General features: G+C 46.4%; 1 protein-coding gene across 1 annotated transcript in view; it reads right to left on the reverse strand.

Annotated features, from left to right (window-relative positions):
• Positions 1-25,318, reverse strand: part of TMEM167A (transmembrane protein 167A) — a 182,765-nt gene that overhangs the window by 83,899 nt on the left and 73,548 nt on the right. The window contains exon 2 of the mRNA XM_078677336.1: positions 18,143-18,252. Within this exon, the coding sequence (XP_078533462.1) occupies positions 18,143-18,252 (110 nt within the window). The remainder of the gene's footprint in view (positions 1-18,142; positions 18,253-25,318) is intronic.

The following is a 25,318-nucleotide window of genomic DNA, read 5'->3' on the forward strand; positions in this document are numbered from 1 at the left end:
ACTTTCACAAAATTGCGGACAGGGTGAAGGAGGTGGAGATAGTGACGAAATCCCTGGTTCAAGACACGTCTGATCTACAAATAGCGGTGGCCGGCCTAGAAAAGGACAATAAGGTTCTGGCTGAAAAGCTGGACGACCAGGAAGGGCACGCCAGGCGGAACAACGTCAGAATTATAGGTGTTCCGGAGTCTGAGGGGACCCCAGCGATGGATCTATATGTAGAGGAACTGATAAAAACTAGGTTACAACCCAAGGGACTTTCGCATTTCTTCTCCGTAGAACGCGCGCACAGAGTGCCTGGTGGGAGGCCGAAGCCGGGGGCGCCCTTGAGACCAGTGCTGGCCCGTCTCTTTAACTTTAGAGATAGGGACGCAATTCTACAAGCTGCAAGGATTTCCCCCCCCCATCCGAATACAGAACTCAGTCATTTCCTTTTACCCGGATTACATGGCAGCCGTATCGAGAAGACGTCGCAGCTTCTCCGAAGTGAAAAAACAACTCCGGGCGCAGGAGTTGCCTTATTCCATGCTCTTCCCCGCAAAATTGAGGGTGGTGGCCGAAGACGGAACCTGGTTTTTTGACTCTCCTGAAGTGGCACACGACTGGCTGGAGGGATGGCGACCGGTGAATAGAGCGGATCGGGGACTGAGGTCGCACCGCCGTCGAGAGGGAGAAGATACAACGGATGAACTGGGCGCCGGCAGCACTGCGCCCCATCATGGACTGGCCCCTGGGAAGGAGTAGGATTGGCCATGCAGCAGACACTCATTTGTACTTGTTAATATGGAATCTTCGGACGCTAACGTGTGGGCGTACTTGTAGTTCTGGACTGGGGATGACCTGCAGGACTCCAAAAGGCTGCTGCCTTGTAGAACTCTCCCCCTGACACGCAAGTATTGCAGCTTTGGGAGGGAGAAAGCACTCTGCTAAGTTGGGGTGGCGGGCAGTTGCAGGTTCGCTAAGCAGGGAGGCAGGGAGGGTGGGTGGGATTGGGGATGGGAAGGTAACTGATGCGCTTAGAACTGTTGGTTCCATTTTATATGCGGTTTTCTTATTGAGTTTTGTTAATTACAATCTTTGTGAGACAGCAAGGTGGTATGTGATTTTAGCTTCATGGGCCAAGCGTTGCTCTAGATGTTTGACACACCTCACAGGTCCGCTAAGCAGGACGGCAGGGAGGGAGGGTGGGTGGGAACCAGGGTTGGGGTTTTGTTGTTTTCCTTGCTCTGTTTTTGAACAATGCTGATGGAGAAAACGTTGCGATGCAGCTGAGCAGAGAAGTTCTTGGTTTCTTGTTTATGTATGTCATGGCAGGATGTGATGAGATGTATATACTGTGTACGCGACGAGAAGACAGGTACAGTTTGCCAGTGATATTGAGACAAATCCGTATGTTTAATCAACGTACTCATGACACTCTTGTCTTGGCTGTATGCAATGCTATTGGGGTACTATTCCCTTTTGATGCGGTATCTGAATGGGACAAAGATAGCTTTGAAATATGGTTGGTTGTTACCTTGACTTATGGCTGATTGTAACTCGCAGGAGCCCAGAGCTCCCCAAACAGCCCTGCCGATATTATCTTGGAATGTCCGTGGTCTTGGCGATAAGGTGAAAAGAGGTCTGGTTTTACAATATCTGAAACGATGTGGCCCCGCGGTGGTCCTACTACAGGAAACGCATCTAATGGGCTCGACTGTCAAGGCCATGGATAGATGGGGGCATCAGATGATCGCTCATGCAGAATTCTCTTCCGGTTCTAGGGGTATGGGAATACTTATCAGGAAGAAGTTCCCTCTGGTGGTACAGCAAACACGAGTTGATGACCAGGGTCGATTTGCTGCGCTTACATGTCAATGGGAGGGTCAACTGTTCAATTTGGTCTCTGTGTATGTCCCACCGGCCCTCCACACACAAGCCCACTCAGCCCTGACGAACTTTCTACTATCGCTGCCCACTGCAACACTGCTAATAGGGGGCGACTTCAATGCTATAGTTGACGAATCTCTAGACAGATTTCCTACTAGACTGGGGGTGCATGGCGGGCGACGCCTCCTTGGTCTCCTGGACGCTTTGGGGCTCACAGATGGCTGGAGACACACACCCCCTAACAAGCGGCAGTACACCTATTACTCTGCAGCCCACGGCTGTTATACACGCATTGACCACTTCCTAATTTCCGCAGACGGCCTGTCTGGAATAGAGGAATTGATAATCCGTCCTAGGGGCATATTTGATCATTCCCCTCTACTGCCGACATACACACATCACCAGACCTCTAGGAGGCGTATGTTTCCACTTCATGCTGGTTTCTTACATGTTGGCCCTATCATGAAGCACCTCACAGCCACCACTGGTCACTTCTTCCAAGAAAACGCTGGATCTGTGGACATTTATTCATGTCTGGAATACCTTTGTGATATTAACAACTATAATGGTGAACCATTGCTGGTTAAGTCTGAACAAGCAAGGGGATGCTTAATACTGCGAAATGTAGTGGGAAAAAAACCCGGAAGAGTTTTTATGGCGATATAGACCGAGAAAACCTAGGAGTCTAAGGTGAGCACCGCGGAGTTAACATTTATGATAGCCATTTTATTTCAACACTCGGGTTTTCCAGCAGTAATGGATATATCCACATTTTATTTCCTTTCAGATAGCGTTTGAGCCTCATGCGTATAAGGTACCTCTTTTCATAATGCACTGCATGCTCACTTATCAAGGGATAGCAAATCACAACGTTTTCACGCCAGACTAGCCATAACAGTGTCAATTCCTTTTATTTTTAGATTCTCATTACCTTTCTATCACCTTTTTGATTTCGACAATCAGAGGATCTGAACATACTTAATACGTGAGTGTTTCATTTGCGATTACAGTTTAAACACTGCAGAATATGGATTGTCTGTTTCTAGGCGTTTCCCACTACATTTCGCAGTATTAAGCATCCCCTAGCTTGTTCAGACTTAACCAGCAACGGTTCACCGTTATAGTTGTTAATATCACAAAGGTATTCCAGACATGAATATATGTGCAAGAACAGCATCATGCAATGTGCACCCACAGTGTATTAATCATGAGTTTATAGTGTTCATTTAGATGTAAAGACGCATTAATTCTGCAGTGTAAGAAGTCATGTAAATTTGAATTATGGCCCAATTATTGTGGTACACTCAATAGAAAAAAGTGGCTAATGTATGTTTAAAGTGTAAAATGAAATTGAACGTGACGCATTATTCATACATGTTCACCAATTTTTTACAGAGGCCCCTGAAGAAAGGACACCGGTCCCGAAATGCATCGGGCCAACCGTTTCAACAATCGCCGAAAAATGTTAATGATATTTGTATGAATAACAATACCAATGAATGTTTGAATGTAATGGTGAAAATGACATTGGAATGAAATAAGTTATGATTTGAACTTGAATAACAACCATAAAAAAGCCCTAATGAAAATTCTTGAATAAACATGAAAATTTCATGAAAACAAATTTCAAAATCGCAAAGTTAAATTCTTTAAAATAAGAATAGGAGTTTAGCTAATAAATTTGCTGTGCTTGCGGTAGGGTTGTGATACCTCATCATCAACCATTTTTCATAACTATTAAATACTTCATTAACAAGTCTGATTACACTCCGTGTGGGTCAAGTTGTTATAGTCATTACTACAAGGTAATCAGATTGTTACATATGTAAAAAGGTCATGGACAACTGATAAACAAAAATCCTTAAGTATTGCCCGGCGGTGTCGCCTCTTGAACCCACAAAATATTAATCAATGAAGAGGCAGGCGCTGGGGACTGGAAGGCAGGAAACAAGGGTTTTATTCTCTCCGGAGGAGAACACATCAGTTCGGACAGCAAGTATCGTCACGAGGTGCTCTAACCGCATCTCTGAGGCCTGGCCTCTTATACACAGGTTTATGATCTTTATTGCAGGTAACACATTCTTGCAATGTTTTGAAGTATGAAAGGACATCCTCGGAATCCCCCCTTCAGGCCCGTTCCCACACACATTTACAGTTGGAGTCCCCACCGCTGGTCGCAACAGGTGATAATTATCGCGCAGCTGGACATTCCGCCGATTCACGGAATGTGTGGGGTTGGTCGGATCTCATAGGGTGGGGGCTTTGATCAATTCGAGGGTCCTTTAATGGGGGAAGCTTCCTACTGTACGGGGAGGGCGGGCAATAAACAATATCCGCAGGGCCAGGTGGCGGCCTGGGAACGGGGGAAGACAAACGGGCACACAGGAAAAGGGGGTTTGTATCAAAGGGCCTGGGACCATGAAAGGAATGAAGGGAGGTGTCGCGCTGGGAACAGGATGGGATTCCGGGGCAGAGCTGCGCTGAAGAGGGGTTTACGACCCAAGGCATGTGAGAGCGGGGGGTTGTCAGCGTGCGGGGGGGTGCCTGCGAAGTTGAGAGAGAGAGAGAGACGCGCTGGCTATCAGCGAGGGGCAGGGAGGCCATGGTGCTCAAAAATGGCTGCCGCTTACGTGCACGAATGGGTTCAAGAAGAGCAAGATGGCGCCGATAATGTTGACGTTTGTAGCCTAACTTTTAACAGTCCTCCCTTTTCAACATATCTAGCCAACTTGCCTACTCAATGTCAATCTTCATCAAATTCCTAACCTCGGCATCATATAATGCTCCCATGCGTTCGTTTCCAAAGTCCACAGTCTTAGGGCAAATACAATTTGTACATAATGAACACAGAGGTGGCAGACATTGAATTCCTAAGCATAGACCGCATATTACAACTACAGGAATCAGGATAATGGTGAACAGTCTCCAGCCCCAGTTCTTAACGGTGTTCCAGAACCAACCACCAAGCGACCATTCTTCCTGATCCTGGTGGACTTCTGAAGAGAGTCTGTGAAGATGTGCGATGGCTTTGTACACTGAGGGTGAGTTGTCCGGTATGTATGTACAGCAGCTGGACCCAATAATGCGGCATGCTCCACCACGGTCCGCAAGAACCACATCTAGGACAAGGCGGTTCTGGAGGGCCACCAAGCGAACAGCTTGAAGCTCGGCAGTGTTGTTAGCAAAGATACCAGCTGTGATGTTCATTGTTGTCTCAACTGCCTGAGTCAGATGTCGGATGGCACGGCTGTTTGCCATCGGGCCCCAGAGGGGAACAAGTCCCTTCATAGCATCGAGGAACTGCGCTCCTGTTGAGTCGGCTTGCTCAATGTCCTTGGCTCGTTTTTGCCTATGATGATTCGCTGGGGCCACATAAGTCGGAGGAAGGATGAAGGAGATAAAACAAGTGCCCCCCCAGCCTTTGGGGAGCCAGGTGTAGGCCTTTGTGCCGCAGACGAAATACATGTTTGGGGACGACACAAAGGAAGGTGGATCCGTGGAGTCCAAAGTTCTGGTAAAACGGCAAGCACTGCGGCCCACCAGCTGTGTCCCACGTCCTTCTATGCACATGTGGCCTGTGACGTTGATGACTGACAGGGCCACAGTCAGAGTGGCAGCAGTTCGTTTCCGCAGGTAGGAGAAGGTGGGTCTGGTTGGATTGTTGAACACCTGCATTTCAATTCGTTCTTTAGCAGGGATGTCCATGTGGATTGAGTCGTTGGAGGTCTGCGGGCAGAAGTGTGCCTTTGTTTTGTTTCGCCAGACCCCGTGGAAGAAATGCGTTACGGTTTTGCTGGAGGTGGCATTGTCCTTATAGCTTTCTTGCAGGAGGATCAGCCAAGCAAGGCAGGAGCCATGAACTGAGAAGGGTGAAGGGATGAATGGTATCGAGTGTCCAGTGGCGTGGGGTAGCAACCCACAGATCCAACAGTTGGTGGCATTGGTGGCGAGATTGTGCTGGTGAAGTAGCTGTACGAAAGAGTTATTCCAAAACTCCTTTCGCCTCTCTCTGAGTTGAGGAGAGAGCGAAATCAGATAATGTTCCTTCATGGTGGTAGGCTGAGCAGTGGTCAGGAATGTTTCGTGAGCAGGTGCATTTTCTTCCACAATCCAGAGTGTGGTCATGAGGAGAAAGCAGAAAAGGATTGTGATGAAGAGTGCAATTGTCTTTGAGCTGTGGAGTCTGTCTGTTTTTGGGTTTCTGTAGTGGGTATTTCCTGTTGCCTCCATCATCTTCTCATTTGGCGCTTCCATCATCTTCTTATCTGGCGCTTCCATCAACTTCATCTTCAAGGTGCTCGGTAGTGGGCAGAACCACAGACTTAGTTTAGCTTCTCTCCAGGTAACCCTTGGTTGCTTTGGGTCACCGTTCTGAGATTTAACTTAGTTCGTGGTCTACTTAGCCGAAGCTCCCTCCTTTCGACGCAGGAAATACCCTTCTCTGGATGGCACAGTGGGATCAGAGAATTTTGAAAGTTCAAGTGCTTCGGTATCAGGATAGCAGGTTAGTGACGGTCGGTCCTTGTTCAGGAGCTCTTCTTGGTTGTCGATGTTTTCTGTCGTGGCCAGGGTCGAGGAGACCTTCTTACAGTGGTGTGCGTGCAGCCAGTGCCGTTTCCCCTCCACACGAAGAGCCGTCCGGGTGGTGATTAACACTTGCCAGGGGCCCGTCCACCGGGGTTCCAAACTCTTCGACCGCTGAAAGTTTCGGATCAGCACGAAATCTCCAGGTTGGATGGCGTGACCCGGACCCCTGGAAGCATCGGGGATGGCCTGCTGCACCTGCTGATGAATGACAGACAGAGTTTCAGTCAATTTATACAGATAATCAGACATTAGGACGTCCGGGACGTCATGAATGGAAGTTGGTTTCGGTGCAGACCAGACACTCATGGGTCGGCCGAAAACGACTTCATAAGGTGTTAAGTGATGTTTGGTGGGGGTGGAACGCATCGATAGCAATGCCAGTGGGAGGGCGTCTGGCCATTTCAGACCCGTGGTAGCCACTATCTTGGCCAGTTTAAGCTTTAGTGTGGCATTGTGTCGCTCGACAAGTCCGGCAGACTGGGGGTGGAAGACTGCGTGAAACTTCTGCTTGATGCCCAACCCCTTTAAGATGAGCTGGATGACTTCGGCTATGAAGTGAGGGCCATTATCGCTCCATAAAATACGACAAAGGCCGTAACGAGGGAAAAACTCCTTTAACAGTACTTTTGCAGTGGCCATAGCAGTGTTGTCACGGGTTGGGTATGCTTCCACCCATTTGCTAAATGCGCATACCACAACAAGTACATATTTCAGGCCTTGGCACCTGTCTAGCTGGATGTAGTCCATCTGCAGGACTTCAAACGGGTGATTTGGGACCCCAAACCCTCCCCGGGGTACTACAGTTCCTTTCCCGGGGTTGTGTTGCAGGCATATCAAGCATTGTTGGACCAGACGTTTGGCGGAGTCTGTGATTTTATCATTGTGCCAAACTCTGGAGACAAGTTCAATCATGGGGGCTGATCCTATGTGGGCAGGGGAGTGTGCCATAGTCAGTATGGGAATCAGGTACGAGTCAGGTAGCAACCATTTGTTCGTGTCTCTTGTCCGCCAGCAGCCTTCGTCATCTTTTAACCCCACCCGTGCCCATTCAGTCAGTTCGTGCTGTGTGGTAGCCATTTGAATGTCTCTAATAGTGTCCCTAGCGTCAGTCCATTTTTCTGCTTGTGACCTGGTCACGTACATATGTGTTGTCGTCCTATTTTCAGCTGTCGTTCGGGCAGTGATGTCGGCTAGTGCATTTCCCTGCCCAATGATGTCTGTCACCTTTTTGTGTGCCTGGCATTTGACGACTGCAAGCTTTTTGGGGAGAAGGACAGCTTTGATCAAGGTGGAGACTAGATCCCCGTGCAAAATGGGGGTGCCGTGTGAGGTCAGGAATCCCCTTTCCCTCCAAAGGAGCCCAAAATGGTGGACCACCCCGAAGGCATACTGGCTGTCGGTGTAAATGTTCGCTGTAGTTCCTGCTGCCAGAATGCAGGCTCGTGTCAGGGCAATCAGTTCCGCTGCCTGGGCAGATCGTTGCGTGATGCGGGCTGTCTCGACTACAGTTCGAGCCGTGGTGACCGCATAGGCAGCGGAAGTGGTGCCATTGGGGAGTTTTATGCATGAACCGTCCACCCACAGCTCTCCGTCAGGGTCAGGAAAAGCCGTGTCTCTGAGGTCAACCCTACTTCTAGTCTGTTCGTCCGTAAGAGTCACGCAGTCATGTACAGGGTGCACATTGGGATCGTTCTCTGGCAAGGGTAACAGAGTTGCCGGGTTCAGTGTGGTGCATCTTTTCAGGGTGATATGGGGTGCAAGCAAGGTCAGTTCGTATCCAGTCAGTCGTGCACTCGTCAGGTGTTGCGTCTTGGTTTGGTTCAGGAGGGTGTCAACTGCATGGGGTACCTGTACCGTGAGGGAATTCGAGAGCACGATCCCCTCACTCTGTCGGATAGAGATTGCAGCAGCGGCTACAGCTCGAAGGCAGGCAGGCAAGGCTCTGGCTACAGGGTCAAGAGTGGCAGAGAAGTAAGCACACGGTCGTTGCTTTGGGCCAATGGACTGGGTCAGGACAGATAAAGCTCACCCCTCCCTTTCGTGGGTGTAAAGGGAGAAGGGCTTTGCGTAATCGGGGGTACCTAGGACAGGGGCCGAACAAAGGGCATCTCGTAGTTCGGTGAAGGAGGTTTGACACTCAGGGGTCCAAGGGAGTGGGAAGGGGACGTCTTTAGCTAGCAGAGAAAGTAGCGGTTTCACAATGAGGCTAAAGTTTGGTAACCACTGTCGGCAGAAGGAGGTGAGGCCTAGTAGGGAACGAACCTGTTTCTGGGTTTTAGGGACAGGAGTTTCGAGAATGGTTTGGATCCGGTCGGGAGTGAGTTTCCTTCCTTCTTTGGACAAAAGGTGGCCTAGGTAAGTGACCTGGGGTTGGCAGAATTGCAACTTCTTCTTGGAGACCTTGTGGCCATTTTCCGCAAGGAAGTGCAGGAGTTGAATGGTGGCTGTAACTGCTAATGGAGTGGTGTCGGCTGCCAAAAGGATGTCGTCGACATATTGCACTAACACCACTCCATCGGGTAACTGGACTTGATCCAGTTGTCTCTTGAGGGCCTGGCTGTAGATGCTAGGGCTTTCTGTGTAGCCCTGAGGTGCTCGGCAGAACCTATATGAGCGGGCTTTTAGGGTGAAGCCGAAGAGATATCGGCTGTCTGGGTGGATGGGGATGGAAAAGAATGCGTTTTTGAGATCAATGACAGTGAAGGTGGTGGCAGTAGAAGGTATCAAAGTCAGGATGGTGGTGATGTCTGAGACCACAGGGTACTGGGGTACCACCACTTTGTTGATCTCTCGAAGGTCGATGATAAAACGGTATGCTTTCTCATCTCCCTCCCCCTGTTTCTTGATGATGGGCAAGATAGGGCTGTTGCAAACGTTGCTAACCACTTCCTCTACCACTCCTGCGTCTATCAGTGACTGAATAATCTTTACCAATGCCTTCTCGCCCTCGGGCGATATCCGATATTGTGGAAGTTTTGGGAGTGTTGCGTCTGGTCGGACAGTAATGTGCACTGGGTCAATCAACATGCGCCCTACGTCCGAATCCGCCTTGGCCCACAGATACGGAGGCAGAGTGTCAAGCAGGGATGTGTCAGCGTCGGTGATGGAAAACATGCGTCGGGGAGGGCAATGTCTAAGCAGAACGGGTTGTCGTAAAGGAAAACTCGAACTCCGTCTTGAGAACATCTGATCGTCGCTCGGAAGTGTTTCAATAAGTCAAGTCCCATAATGGCGTCAGGGCTATTGGAGGAAAGCAAAAACGTGGTGTCAGTGGTGTTGTTTTCTAAGTCGAAGAGGATCGGGGCGGACAAAGGGTTAGTGGAGGGCGTTCCATCGAAACCTGTCGATGTTATAAGTGAGCCAGACAAGGGTGCCCTTGGAATCAGTCGTTTAGATAACGCACTACGTGTTGCGCCAGTGTCTACCAGAAATGGAGACTTTGTACCCAGGACCTTAGCAGTGACGTAAGGGCCTTGCTGGTCAACATAGAGCTCGACTGGATCCCTCCCTTGCCCTTGGCAGTCCTATGCAAAGTAGTGGGCGTCATCGTAGTCAGATTGCTGGCATTGGCTCTGTCTGGGTCGATCAAATGTATTTGATCTGCCTGATCTGTCGTTAGTCGCGTCATTTGGGGGCCCTCGCTGTTGTCCCTTATTTCTCGGTCCACTTGCTATGTCCTGGGGGTCTTTGTTTCTGATTATTTCCAGAAGAACTGGGCACTGGGATTTCCAATGGCCAGTTCCTTTACAGAAAGCACACTGGTCCTCTCTAATGTCTGTACGTCCACTGTGGGGAGTCAAAGTGCGGTCCTGGGGAAGTGCAGTCTTAGGGACGTTCGTCTGGTAGTTTCTCCGGTATTGGTCTCGTCCTATAGTCACCCCTTGCAGTTGGGCAATCATCACCCTCTCTTTCAGGTCCTTCTTCTTTTTCTCTGTTGCTCTATCGTTTTCATTTTTCTGGTGTTCATAATATTGGGCCATCTGGAGGATAGCCGTAGGTTTGGAGGCTGCCCAACTACTCTCGCTAGCCTGCAATTTCTGGGAGACCTCCGGTGACAGACCCTTAACATAATTCTGGACAAACAGATGGTGTCCGGTTGCAGTGGTCATGTCCTGGCCGCTGTAATCGGAGAACACCGTTTCAAACCGGGAGAAGTATTCTGATACATCCTCCTGGGGTTTCTGGCGACAGGCCGTTACTATCGACCAGTCCACTTTCTTTTCTGGGATCAGGGTTTTTAATTTCTGTACGATTTTATCTGGAAGGTCTAGAATGGATTTCAAGGGCTTTTGTCCAGGTCCTCGTTGTTTATCAATGTCATCGAGTTGTGACCAGGTATGTCCAAACAGCTCAAGGTGGTCGACTTTCCGGATTTGCTTCCACACATCAGCTGGTAGACATAGCCCGAAAAACAAGTCGATGTCAGCCAGGGTCATAATCGTTGATCCTAGGGCTGTACCCAATTCAGTATAGAAGGCAGTGGGGTTTTTACGTAGGTCAGGCAGAGATTTCCGGAATGTCAGAATCTCTTGCCGGTCCCAAGGCTGGTAGACCCAGTTGTACACTACCCTTCCTTTTGCATCTTGGTGGTTTGCATCATCGTTAGTCCCTGCACCTCGTGAAGGAACCCAGTAGGGGGCAGCCTCTCGTATCGGCATCATGGTGTTAGATTGCTCAGTTTGTGGTTCGGTCGCTACGGATGTCGTGGGTTTAGTTCCTGATTCTCGTTCAGTGAGGTGGCGGAAAACCTCAAGCGTACGCGTAAGGAGGTCCGTCACATCACACTCGCCCTCATCCCCGATATCGACCTTCCGGTACAGAGTCGTTAGGCTCTCAGGACCTTTGTCTCGATATCGGTCCTCGTATGCGTTCAAGACATGGTAACACAGTCGTACGGTAAAATGTCGTCTGTGATTCCCTGTATACGAGTTGAACATATCCGTGATGTACTCTTCATCTTCCTTTCTTTCTACCAGTGTCCGTGCTATCTTGTCGATCCCTGCTCGCTCATCTTTGCTTAGTCTGCTTGTTCTTGCAGAACCAACCCTTCGGGTCTCAGGGTCGCCTAACGTTGTCGTTTGTGTAGTATTTAATACAAGGAGTTCGGCCGGCACAGAGGCCATGGGGGCCGAAGCTGTGGCGCTACCCTCGTTCGTACCTGAGGGTGGTGGGTGCTGTGCTAAGGGTTGGGAAGGGGCATATGGAGGGGGCATGTAGATGATTGGAGGACCTAACAGCAGATCATCGTTGGCTCGTTGTTTCGAGGGTAAATCAGGGTAGAGCATGGAGGACGTTCTAACCGGACACTGGCTTGATGTCTCTATTTCTAGTTTCTGTTTGGCTTTCTCTCTTTCCTTTATCTCTTCTTCTAGTTTCTGAGCAGCTAGGTGGGCTGCTTTTCGCAGCTCTTTTCCCAACCTACTCTCAGTTTTCTTTTTACGTTGTTCAGTTTCTTTGCGCCACATGCCGAAACTATCAAGCATAGTGGGCGTTGTCTTGTTTTTACCAAGGGCTGTTTCTAGCGCGTTTATTTTGTCATCATCGAAGGATCCTATCAGTGGCCACTGACTTTCTCGATCCTTTTTCGTATATTTATGCCACAGTTTGTTATAGGCTATAGCGATCAATCCATGCTTCATGAACATGTCCTTATTAGGGGTGCCTTCCAGTGGAGCCGGATGGTTCATCTCTAATAAGCGGTCCGGGCTAAACAGGCTACCAATCAGTGGGGAGAAGACAGACATGACGGATCACAACGGGGACAAAAAGTCAGCACTGCCTATCTTATCACTGCGTGCAAAGACTAGACAGAATGTTCCTATTCTACGTTGTTTGCAGGCAGTGAATACCTCATGAACCAATATCGAATAGTCAACGTTCGGTCAATCAAAACAATTCAGTGGGGAGAATAAGTAGGTCCGCAAAGGTCTGCGTTACCTACCCTTTCACTATCTGTAAAAAGGGGGGGGGGGATCTTTCCTGTTTGCAGACAGAGAATCTCCAGAAAACAGTCTGTGAACAATAGTTCAGGTTCAAAAATAATTAATCAGTGGGGGAGAAAGATAGGCACGGCGGCTGCATTACCTATCCTCCACTGCTTGCAAAGAGAGAGCCTGTTGTTTCTCCGTTTGCAGACAGCGAATCTCCAAATAAATCAACAAAGAGTAATACTAGTATTTTCTAAACAATTAAACAATCATTTCGCAATTCGTCGTGTTTACACGACCTTACCCGGACCACATGGACAGTTTCTTGTCTTCCGAATCCAGCGCCCGATCGTCCTCTTTTCTTCGTAATCCTCGCGGCACTCCTGATGGTTCCCAGTCAGGACCGTAGATCACTCGAGAGAGGTCTGTTCGGAACCAGTGAAGTTCGGATGATCGGCTGTCAGACGAGGGTCTATCGGACAGGTGCACTTCCCGATCGTTGCAGTCGTTCACTCTGTCGTCAGGACCTCTCCCACTGGATCCACGAGTCACTGATGGGCCCCACGTTTGGGACGCCAATTGTAAAAAGGTCATGGACAACTGATAAACAAAAATCCTTAAGTATTGCCCGGCGGTGTCGCCTCTTGAACCCACAAAATATTAATCAATGAAGAGGCAGGCGCTGGAGACTGGAAGGCAGGAAACAAGGGTTTTATTCTCTCCGGAGGAGAACACATCAGTTCGGACAGCAAGTATCGTCACGAGGTGCTCTAACCGCATCTCTGAGGCCTGGCCTCTTATACACAGGTTTATGATCTTTATTGCAGGTAACACATTCTTGCAATGTTTTGAAGTATGAAAGGACATCCTCGGAATCCCCCCTTCAGGCCCGTTCCCACACACATTTACAGTTGGAGTCCCCACCACTGGTCGCAACAGGTGATAATTATCGCGCAGCTGGACATTCCGCCGATTCACGGAATGTGTGGGGTTGGTCGGATCTCATAGGGTGGGGGCTTTGATCAATTCGAGGGTCCTTTAATGGGGGAAGCTTCCTACTGTACGGGGAGGGCGGGCAATAAACAATATCCGCAGGGCCAGGTGGCGGCCTGGGAACGGGGAAGACAAACGGGCACACAGGAAAAGGGGGTTTGTATCAAAGGGCCGGGGACCATGAAAGGAATGAAGGGAGGTGTCGCGCTGGGAACAGGATGGGATTCCGGGGCAGAGCTGCGCTGAAGAGGGGTTTACGACCCAAGGCATGTGAGAGCGGGGGGTTGTCAGTGTGCGGGGGGGGGTGCCTGCGAAGTTGAGAGAGAGAGAGAGACGCGCTGGCTATCAGCGAGGGGCAGGGAGGCCATGGTGCTCAAAAATGGCTGCCGCTTACGTGCACGAATGGGTTCAAGAAGAGCAAGATGGCGCCGATAATGTTGACGTTTGTAGCCTAACTTTTAACACATACCTAAAGATGAAAATCCTTCACCCTACTCATTCTAAATACATCATAAATAATACCAAAAAAGCTGTAAGACTGGAATACTACTCTACAACAAGAATTCGTAATTCCAATTTGTCCTCCCTCTGGCACAACCCGAAAATGTAAATCAACACGAGGCCATCTCTATGGTCTGATTAGTCTAAGAAAGAAATCAATCTGGTCAAACATGTATATGCTAAGACCCGCTCTACTCCCCTTCTAAATTTTGTAAGAGCAATACCTATTAGTTGCAAAGACTTCTAGATGTTCGAATAAATTATCACAAAATAGTTTGTTACGCTTGCACTCTTATTTGCACCAATGTTCGACCAGTTGTAGCGTGCTCTAGGGTGTACCCTCCTTCTAGGTACCAGTAAATCAATAGTAAAGCGTGACCCTTAGCAGAGTGACGTCCCCTAGTCACAGCAATGTCCCATGGTTCTGGGTTGACAAGTTTCAAAAAAGTTCCAAAGAAAAACGATTCACATTAGGTTGCGTTTATTCACATTGTGATGTTTGTAGAATTGATTCACATCAACATTCAAAATAATCCAGTCTTTAAATTAGTACTTCGTTGTTCAAATCAATATTTAGTTGTCCAATGCATTTCGGCTATCAGATAGCCTTCATCGGGGACCGGTTGCAGAATCCGGTCCCCGATGAAGGCTATCTGATAGCCGAAATGCATTGGACAACTAAATATTGATTTGAACAACGAAGTACTAATTTAAAGACTGGATTATTTTGAATGTTGATGTGAATCAATTCTACAAACATCACAATGTGAATAAACGCAACCTAATGTGAATCGTTTTTCTTTGGAACTTTTTTGAAACTTGTCAACCCAGAACCATGGGACATTGCTGTGACTAGGGGACGTCACTCAGCTAAGGGTCACGCTTTACTATCGAATAAATTATCACCCATGTTGTTCCAGACTAAATGCATGCTCATCAATAGAACTTTCAGGACCCCCGTAAAACTGCACAAACTCAAACTATGACAAGAACCTTACTGCTGGAACTGCGGTGAACATAATGGAGACTTTGCACACATGTTCTTTTACTGTCCCATACTTCAACAGTACTGGAAGAGCATCTTTGATTTTATTAGAAACACCCTGGGCATCACCCCCACTCTTTAATTTTTTTATAGAATACTCTGTCAACTATCACAGGAAACAGGCAAGAATCTCCTAGACAATGTTAAAACTAACCTATAAATTGATTCTCTCCAATTGGAAGAATTCAAGCGTTGTGTCCTTCTATATGTGGCGAGAATGGCTTTTGTTTCTTAGAGGAGTAGACACTGTCTCCTTACAACTCACACCCCGGCGGTCTCCCAATAGAGCAATGTGGGACTTGCTTGACGCAGCTACTCTATCATTTAAACCACCCTAGAAACACAGCTCTCACATTTTGGCTCAACACAACAAAATTCTGTAATGTTTATTCCATCTTAACTATTTCTTCACTTACTGAATGATGCACCTAATAGGGAACAAATAATTAGCTTACTCGCACTCGTTTATTTGCGTAACTGACTACTTATTGTTATTTTCAACTGTGCGCACTAAAAACGAAATGTTCATGTGTATATAGGACCAATTTTCTTTTTCTTCCTCTTACTTTAACTTCTCTAGTACCTACCTTCATCCTCTCATCCCGGTCTTTTTTGCATCTATTCCTTTTCGAATTGTTCTCAGTACAATATTGTTATACTCCGGGTTTATTGTAAAGTACAAACTGTTTCATTCACTGTATTGTGTTGATTATGAAAATAACTAATAAAAAGCATTTGAACACAAAGAAGATCAAGCAGTACAAGACTAAGAAGGGCTGCTGAACTGGAGGGGAAGAATCAAAATATAATCAACACTATAGTGCAGGGCATCTCCTCGATGCACTTCCCAGCACCCCCCCTTCAGGAATGCTACGAAGATAATTTTCTTGAGGGAAGCCTTTCTTAAATAAGCAACAAATACTGCAATCACTTCCCCCTGGCCAACAAGATTCAAGACCCCACTTCATGCATGTTGAACCACAGTCTACCCAGAGTGATTAATACATAGTTCTTAAAATGCAAATCTGATAATCTGCAATCATGGAGAGCAGAAAGTATCCACCAGTTGCCAAATTCGGCTGAACCCATCACAGGGAAGGAACCAGAAGATGTCAAAGGGGGGTATATAAAACCCACTTTTTAGGTCTCGCGACCTATCAATGCGCGCAAGCGCATTGAGCGGAGCGAGAAATCCAGTGCTCGAAATCCTCGTCAAACCAAGGGCTTCTTGCGCTGCGGTTTTCATTAAGTTCACGTGAATCACGTGATCAAACAAGCACGCGCATTCACGGCCGCACAGCACATCAAAGGGCTTCGCCCAGCGTGCGCTCTGCGGCTTCTCCTCCCCTAATTACCAGCTTCCCCCATGTCTCCCTTGTGTGCTTCTCTCGTAGGCTCTCCCGCCCCCATCCGGCTTCCCTCCGGCCATTTGCCACACTCCTTGCCTCTGTCTTGCCTCCCCCTCCATTCTCCTCCCCTCGCTCGCATTCCCGCCCCCCACCAGGCTCTCACGCCCCCATCCGGCTTTGCTTTCACCTCCCCCCCGTGACTGTTTATCATTTAGCCGGGTGCAGTTTACTTTAATTTACACGTCCCGCTTGCTGCTTTTTATTAGATTTTTACTCAGTCCCATGAATGTTTGCTGCCCGTGTCATCCGGCTTCCCTCCGGCCATTTGCCACACTCCTTGCCTCTTTCTTGCCTCCCCCTCCATTCTCCTCCGCTCGCTCGCATTCCCGCCCCCCACCAGGCTCTCACGCCCCCATCCGGCTTTGCTTTCACCTTCCGCCCGTGACTGTTTATCATTTAGCCGGGTGCAGTTTACTTTAATTTACACGTCCCGCGTGCTGCTTTTTATTAGATTTGTGTATGACGGCTGCACCATGACATCTCGTGGCCTAAAGCTAACTTTCCTCTCATTCCTAATCTCAACTATTAAGTTAACACAAACCGTCAAAATCACGAGGCAAACAAAACATGCAAAATAAATTCCTTTAGCCTGTAAGAAAATGTTGCCACTGCATTTGTAACTGGAGCACAGCTCCCTTTTAACCATCCAGTCGTTTTTCCCTTGAAAATGTACCCATCTGTTTTTTCTTTGCTTTTTCTACTCGCTCCCCTCCGCAGAAGGCCCGCGCCAGGATCAGATGTCACCGAGCTGTTATTCAAAGGGAGCAGCGCAGACAGAGCGGCTGCTCAAGCTGACTCGGCTGACCCGGGGCCCAGAGAAACAAGCGTTGGCATTGCCAATAGGTCTCGCTTGTGGGACCTTATAAGTATTTAGTTTTGCAGCACAATATCCTTAGTGCAACAACATCAACTGTTGCATGCCTAAACACTTATAAGGTACAAGGTTTAGCCGTGCAACAGCTGATTTTGTTGCACCAAGGATATTGTGCTGCAAAACTAAATACTTATAAGGTCCCACAAGCGAGACCTATTGGCTATGCCAATGCTTGTTTAGCTAGCAAACAACTTTGTAGCATTTCCGTCATATAGATTAGCTATTGATTAATTCAATAAAACACCTATTGCTTTGAAAGTGTTGGATAAATATGCTCTCAGATGTGTGCTACAAAACAGTGCAAAGGACGGTACCTTTGTGCAAATATTGGCAAAGGCATCAAGTTAACACTCGAATAAAGAAATCCGTCTGTTTCTTTTGCTGTGAAACCCTGCAGTTTAAAATTAGGCACATTAAGCAATGTGGTGCCCAACATGAGGCACAAATTATCACTGCGGTGCCCAACAATTTCATTTTATGGTCACATTTAAGAAATACAACTTTACGATAATACATTAGGACACATATTGAAATCTTAATGCACCTCTCGCAACAGCTCTCTTTTGGATCGCAAAGAACTGCAATTAATCGAAAAACACACGTTTCCCTGCACCACAACAATAGGGAGTAAAGAAAGCATTAGCTACCAACGGTTGGATAAGAAAGCAGTTAGGTAAATGTACCTGGAGCCTAGCGATCTACCTGCGAACTACTGTGTCCGTGCACAGACGTAACAAATACAATATGTTTGTATGTTCTGTAAACTGGGGATTCAGTGATATTCCTAAAGAAAGGGTTGCTCGGAATCATTTTCAGACTTCTGTTTACTTTTCATCAGACAGGTGCAAATATTTTATATATGCGATGCAGATTTGTAACTCGCATATTGTTGGGAGAGTAGGCTTAGCATGCGTTGGCTGCCCACCTAATTACTTACCCAGTTTTGTTTTTGTCCAGTAAGCTAGGAGCCATGGCTCGGAGATAGGCACAGGTACATATCAGCAGAAGGATTACCGTCAGCAGACTCTGGAAATTAAATATGGCAGACTAGAAAAAGAAAAGAAAAATAATTTGAAACGGTTAATACAAATATATATCTTACTCACTCATTAATCAATCAACTTGATGGCTATGAGTCCAGAGTTTACTTACTTTATAACCTGCAGAACAAAACGCAGACCTCAGTTCTGTAAGAACAAATTCTAAACCACAAGACCAGTTTGCTAGATGATGTAGCCGCAGCCCAGACTATTCAACTTTATAGAAAAGAACAGATTCAAACTCGCTGATGAAGCTACATTTAAACAGTTATTCTTTGTAATAATTTGTTTCTTTTTGAAGTGTAAGCTTGGTGTTCCTAAAAATGTGCAATGAAACAACATTTGTTTGCCATTGCAACTTACTCTAAATGTATCCAGACATCCTAAGTGACCTGGGAAACAGCAGTAAAATCGTCCTCTTATCACTCAACAACGTGTCACAAAAATTGTGCTATGGATAGATTTATAAAAATATATTTTTAATACTAATATGCACTGAAAATATTTAAAGAGCCCAAGCGAGAGGGTGGTCGTTCGGCGGATGCATTTAAGTTTGAGAATCAGATGGCCTCAGTCCACATAACATCACTTCAACTTCTCCAATTTCACCTTTTCTCTCTTACCACCCCCAGCCATCCCTGCGGGTATACTATCCAAGGTCGCCCACACACTTAGAGGGACCATGTGTAAGCAGCCTTGAAAGACTTGTAGGCACCCAGGAAATACAATCATTTCAGCAGGTCTACCTTCCTGCGTCAACACCGGCAAAGACTTGCAAGATCCAGGGTACTTCTGCAAGTTTCTGATTATCTTGTGCGTGTTCAGAACATGCCACCTGTCTACCTTATGAGTGAGATTCATTCTGAAACATCTGAAACAATCTACCCCACAATCAAACGGCAATGATAACAGACCTCAATCCATTACATGTTTGTGAACTATTCAGTAATGCTATATTTGCATTGCTGCGCCATCATACATTTTTCTCTGTTGTGCATCATTGGGGAATTACTACCTAAGCTTAAATCCAATCCACTCAAATAACACAAAGCACTTTTACCAATCAAATCAGTTACTTAGCTACAGTGATGCTCTTTCTGGTCAGCACTCTGTCTAACTGTACAGTCTGCATCTTCGGTACCATCCCAGGGACTAGACTGGATCTAAAACTCAGTGGCAAAAGTGGATCTGCGCATAGGAGACTGGAATCCAACCACACATATCTCCTGGAGACTCTGGAAACGGAACCTCTAGAGCGCAGAAGACTGAGCACTGACTGTTTTGGGAATTTGCAAATAGGCGTACCAAGGGCGCCCCACTGGGAAATGATACCCTGCGTCACCTCGTGCAAACAAAATCTGTGATCGGCAAAATGGCGGCTGCTGAGTTTGTCTGCCGATATGTTGATGGATCCTGCAGATTCGATTGAAGGGGTTGAATGGGAATAAGACACCAGCAGGATGCAAAATGACAAAAGCCCAAGTTTCAGAACTATCAAGGCAGAAACAGCAGCTTTGCCAGAAACATCAGGATCATAGTCTGAATAACCCGGACTCGTTGCTGAGGCGAACAGGCCTTCATAGTGACGGACTACTGAACGACCCTGATAAAGGGAATCGTCTACACAGGCCAGTGATGGGGTTTGGTGATGGAGAACCCCATGTAATACAGTTGCCTGGTGGTGCCTGTAGGTGGTCTGAGTCTCTAAGGGAAACTCACCTTCAGCAGCTAGTCAGTAGAACTACAGAAACATTTATATCCCTGACTAGTGAAGATGTGCCACAAAAACTGACATCACCTTTATTAAGACCTAAGGGGATGATGTAAGGCAGAAGGGCAGAAAAGCGAATTGGACTGAACCACAACAAAATGGAGGTATTTCTTACAGGAGTGAAGGTCCAGTACTAGTCCTGGGGCACCATCCAGTTCCCGGGAGTGCATACCAGCAGGACCTGAACAAGTGTAATCATTCGGAATAAAGCATATGGAGGTGCACCAGGTGAGGAAGTCCAATCAAGCATGTTGTATCCTTGCATCAGGTCCTTGAGGTCAAGGCTTCCTCTATCCAAGGTACTTTTACAGCTGGACATGCATGAGCCCTGTAGCTGGCCTGCCCTCCATCGCTGTCGGCCTGAAATTTGGATTTAACTCCGTCTAGTGCGACAAGTTGTCCCTGGTAGTAGCTTTATGACTCTACACACTCCATTTTGATTTAATCTTCACAAATTCAGAACTCCGGTTCTACTAATTGGATTTTTGTCGTTTTGGTCATGTTTTTCTCAGAAAAATGAAATTATTTTCCTAACTCTATGTGGAGTATTTTTGTGGTGGTTTCATTCTGTCACTGTGTGCTGCACAAATACTTTATTTACAACAAGGGGTGGTGAGGGACAGAGTCTCTGAATTAAGCAGAATACTCTCACCCAGTCAAGAGATCAGGGCTAGATCCAACACCGTTTTTTAGCTCACTGCACCATCCCAGTTTCAGAACCTGGCTGTATGCAAATTAGTCTGTTCCTGTCCCAGTGCATGATGGGAACAGGGCAAACCAAACTACAAAAGCCAATTCTTACACTGGGAAGAACACAAGCTTCCGGGGACCGGTTTCTGGCATTACAGCCGTCTTCGGCCCGGCTTGCTTGAATCCTGATGGTGCAATGAGCAAGGGACTCATGTCTGAGTATACCCTTCCACGCTTAGGGTGGACAAAAATATTTACAACAAGGGGTGGTGAGGGACAGAGTCTCTGAATTAAGCAGAATACTCTCACCCAGTCAAGAGATCAGGGCTAGATCCAACACCGTTTTTTAGCTCACTGCACCATCCCAGTTTCAGAACCTGGCTGTATGCAAATTAGTCTGTTCCTGTCCCAGTGCATGATGGGAACAGGGCAAACCAAACTACAAAAGCCAATTCTTACACTGGGAAGGAAACAAGCTTCCGGGGACCGGTTTCTGGCATTACAGCCGTCTTCGGCCCGGCTTGCTTGAATCCTGATGGTGCAATGAGCAAGGAACTCATGTCTGAGTATACCCTTCCACGCTTAGGGTGGACAAAAATATTTACAACCAGAGGCAATTGAACTATTGTCATTTTTGCTACAGCTATATATCCATTTAAGATCTTCATAAACATAAAGCAAACTAATGCTAAGTCCTGATTTAAAAGACCATGCAGAACTCACAAACCTAGCTTTAATGCAATGGTGGGTTGTATTATAGAAAGGATGAGGCCTTGATTGTACACAAGACAATAAGAGCATTTTGAAGCTCAACAGAAAACACCGCACTGCTCAAAGAAGCATCTGCTCTGGATCACCTGGACTTCAGATCAAGAGTGCTTACACCAAAGCATGAATGTTTCAACAACATGGATGAGATGGAGAGTGAATACGCCCAATATGCTTATGAACACTTGGAAGAACCTGATGGCTATGGCTGCAACCTATAATCATGGGCTTACAAACCAGATCTTACAGTGTCCATCAACTGCTCCATGTCTGCAACGTGTTAGCAAATCAGACTCACAGGTATCAAATGGAATATCATTTTCAGCTAATAGCTCATTGGCTGAGAAAACTTTTAAGACACAAACTCAAAATTGGGCAGAGGCTCAGATTAGTTTAGCGGGAAAATCCAATGTTCTCAAACATGTATCTTTTCTCAAAAATGTTCTCTAAAATGTGCCTGTTCTGAGTTTCCCCAATAGTTTGGAATGGTGTGGATTTTGGTGCTTAAAATAATCACGTTCCAGTAGCAGGGCTTTTCCCCGGTGAAGGTATGGCCAGGTTGACCTGCGGACATTTAAGAATGGGGATCGGACTTTATGACACTATGGGGCTAATTAGGATGTCTGTCGGAAAGCCTTTCCGACTGACATCCCTAGTTTGACTTCCAACCCCCGTATTACAATCATGGCGGTCGGAATTCAAACTGGTCGGTCAATCCGTCTGACTTCCGACGGGCTCCTGGAGCCTGTTGGCCAGTCGGAAGGGCCACAATCTCGTGAGGAAGGTGTTTTCGCCTTCGGGATTATGATGGCACTTTCCGAGAGCAAATGTTTGTCGGGCTTTACGACATGGATTTGCTTTCGGAAAGTGCCTTTGGTGGCCCCTAGCAGGGGACCACTAGTGGGGCCCACTTCCCCGCAAGCCCTCCGGTTGGGGGCTGTGAACCCCTGGACTGTTAGGTGCCTGCAACACGGTGCAGGAATTAACACAGACTCCCATTTCTCTATGGGAGCTTGTGCTATGGCCAGTTTACGGTTGCAGCACAAGCTCCAATAAAGAAATGGGAGTATGCGACAGCTGACCGGAGGTGTGTGATAAAGTATGCAGAATTTGTAATTCCGACCAGTATGCTGGGGATTACATCTTCTGTCCAGATTGTAATCAGGGTCCAAAGGTGTTAAATAGACATACCGTACAAAGTCATAAGTACCTATTGATAGTACTTCCTTTGTTATTCCTATTTTAAATTCATTATGACATTTATCTGATTTGGGAATCACCATCCAGAAATGTCGGTAGTATGCTCCATTTTATCACTATATAGTATTATACGAGTATGCGCTCCTCACTGATAGATGTTCAGGAATAACACCTATTTTTATTGGCCCAATACATAAGATCATCTGATGCATAGATACGTGACCTTGATTGAAAGAAAAGTGTGTGGCTATGGTGGCTGCACACATTTTTACAATAAAACTGATTTCTACTTTCACTTTATGTTCATTGAACTCGACGAATTCCGGGGGCGTCAGTTTTTTCCAGGTGCAGTAAATAGCTTTATTAGGCACTTGTAATTAAATGAATGAATGAATGGCATTTTGTACCGTGCATACTTAGCCCCAAGGGGCATCAAGGCGCAAACAAACAAACAGAAAAGTCCAGGCTACCAGATAACAGGACCAAAAGACCGCTAGGAGCGCAATCCCTTGTATGCCTGGGAAAAAAGCCAGGTCTTCAGATGTTTCTTGAAAACCGCTAAAGAAGACTGGCTAGAAAGCTCCAGGGGGAGGGAGTTCCAAAGTTTTGGAGCCAAGGTGGAAAAGGCTCTACCTCCCCATCTCACCGTAGCGAATCTGGGAACCGAAAGCATGTTCTTAGATGATGATCGGAGGGTTCTCGAGGGGGTGTATACACACAGAAGAGACCTGATTCCCTCCAAACCTGAGCAATGTATAGCACTGTGGGCCAGACAGAGGAGGTTAAAAGAGATCCTAGATGGAATCAGAAGCCAGTGAAGGTCCCTCTGGCCATGGTTGCAGAAGCGAGTCTAGGAAGGTTTAGAACCATCCTGGCCGCTGCATTCTGTACCATTTGAAGACGGTGGATGGAGCCTTTGCTGATGCCACTATAAAGGGCATTGCAATAATCTAGCCTAGATGAAACTAAGGCAACTGTTGCTTGTTTCCGAGCTACCAGGGTCAGGTAGGGGGCGATTTTCCTAAGAATTCTAATTATGCCACAGCAAGTTGACACTGTCCTGTTTACCTGGGAGTCGAATGATAAAGCGGGGTCAATTAAGATTCCAAGGTTCCTGGTGGTAAGAGTGGTAATTAGGCCCTGAAAGTAGATTCAATATCTTTACTTTTCATTGTGTTGTGCTTAGTCATATTCAACAATGTACTTCATATTTTAGACATGTGAATTTATATATCCCACTAATAATGTAAATAACTCAGATTATACACATTCTCAATATCTACAGAAATAAGAACAGCCCTTCATCATTTTTAAGTCTGTTAGCATGTAAGGTCGAAAACAAACTAACAATCTGGACCTTTCCTTGTTTTTATTTCAGTTTCCGGTTATATCTGCCAGGATGTTCAGTAGGTTTGAGTAATCCAGGAAATCGCAGCATTCTGTCATCACTATTTTGCAGTTCTTTCAAATGAACTGCCACTGGGTACCTTTCATCACTGCGTCTAATGCCTCACATATGCACCACAATTTCCAGTGACTCGTACTTCCTAGGTAAAGAAAGCCACATGGGTACTGTAATAAGCGTGTTAATAAATGAGCTGGTCTGCATCCTATTGCTATTACAGCATGTAATCTCTTTAAGCAGCTGCCCTCATGAAATCTTAAATTATGAACTAGCCAGAATCAGAAATCCGATCTGGATTAGCAGATGCTATAGGTGCAAGCACATTGTGCACATTGGTCTAACAGGTTTATGGGGGGGGGGAATACTAACCTCTGACAGGGATTTTATATCGGGTAAGGCCTAATACGCAATAGAAGTGAAATGTACACATTTTACAAAATACTAGTCTTTCTGAACAAGAACATTTCTGAAAGTTAGTTTTTATTTATAGAAGAGAAAGATAGCTCAAAAGGGCTGCACTACAACGGGTTTTCAACAAATAACATATCAATACCGTTTATAGGTCATCGTGACAATATGACAATAGATTTGTTACACTTGGGTAATGAGTCTTGGACCCCAAGAATAAAGGTAAAAGTAGACATTATTGGGCATTGTTATTGTATAGCCCACAATTTGATGCTTGAAAGATATAGGCAAAGAGTAAATAAAAAGTCGGAGAAAAAAAGGAAAAGGCAGAAAGCGGCATGTAGGGTAAAGGGGCTGGAAAGGGGGTGGGATGTAATGGGGTGAGGAGGGTCTTACTGTAGATTTGTCGGATAGGTGTAATCAAGAGGAGTGTGTCCTTGTGGAAGAGAATAAGGGACATGTGTTTGAGTATATCCAAGGGGGTTTAGACATAGGTATAGTTTTTGAGGTTTAGAGTGGCTACTATCAAAGCTGTTGTTGTGAATAATCTGCGCTTCTTATAAAATATTCCCAGGCACATCAAATATGATAGAAGATGTTCTTCGAATTATTCCAGAGAGGACGGCTTAAATGCCAATTGTAATGAATAGGTCCAAAAGAGGAAGGTCTTGTATACTGAGATGGTTCGGAGACCTAGAATGTTATCGTTGTAGTCGAACATTACTTTGGAATGGAAGATATTGTTTGGCTGATCTGGAACACAGGGGTTGGATATGTTTACATTTGAAGAGCCTACGTTTCATGTCTGCCGTGGATTTTGAGTACCATCTT

Source organism: Lissotriton helveticus, chromosome 2_1 (assembly GCF_964261635.1).
Source record: "Lissotriton helveticus chromosome 2_1, aLisHel1.1, whole genome shotgun sequence".
Lineage (NCBI taxonomy): Eukaryota > Metazoa > Chordata > Amphibia > Caudata > Salamandridae > Lissotriton > Lissotriton helveticus.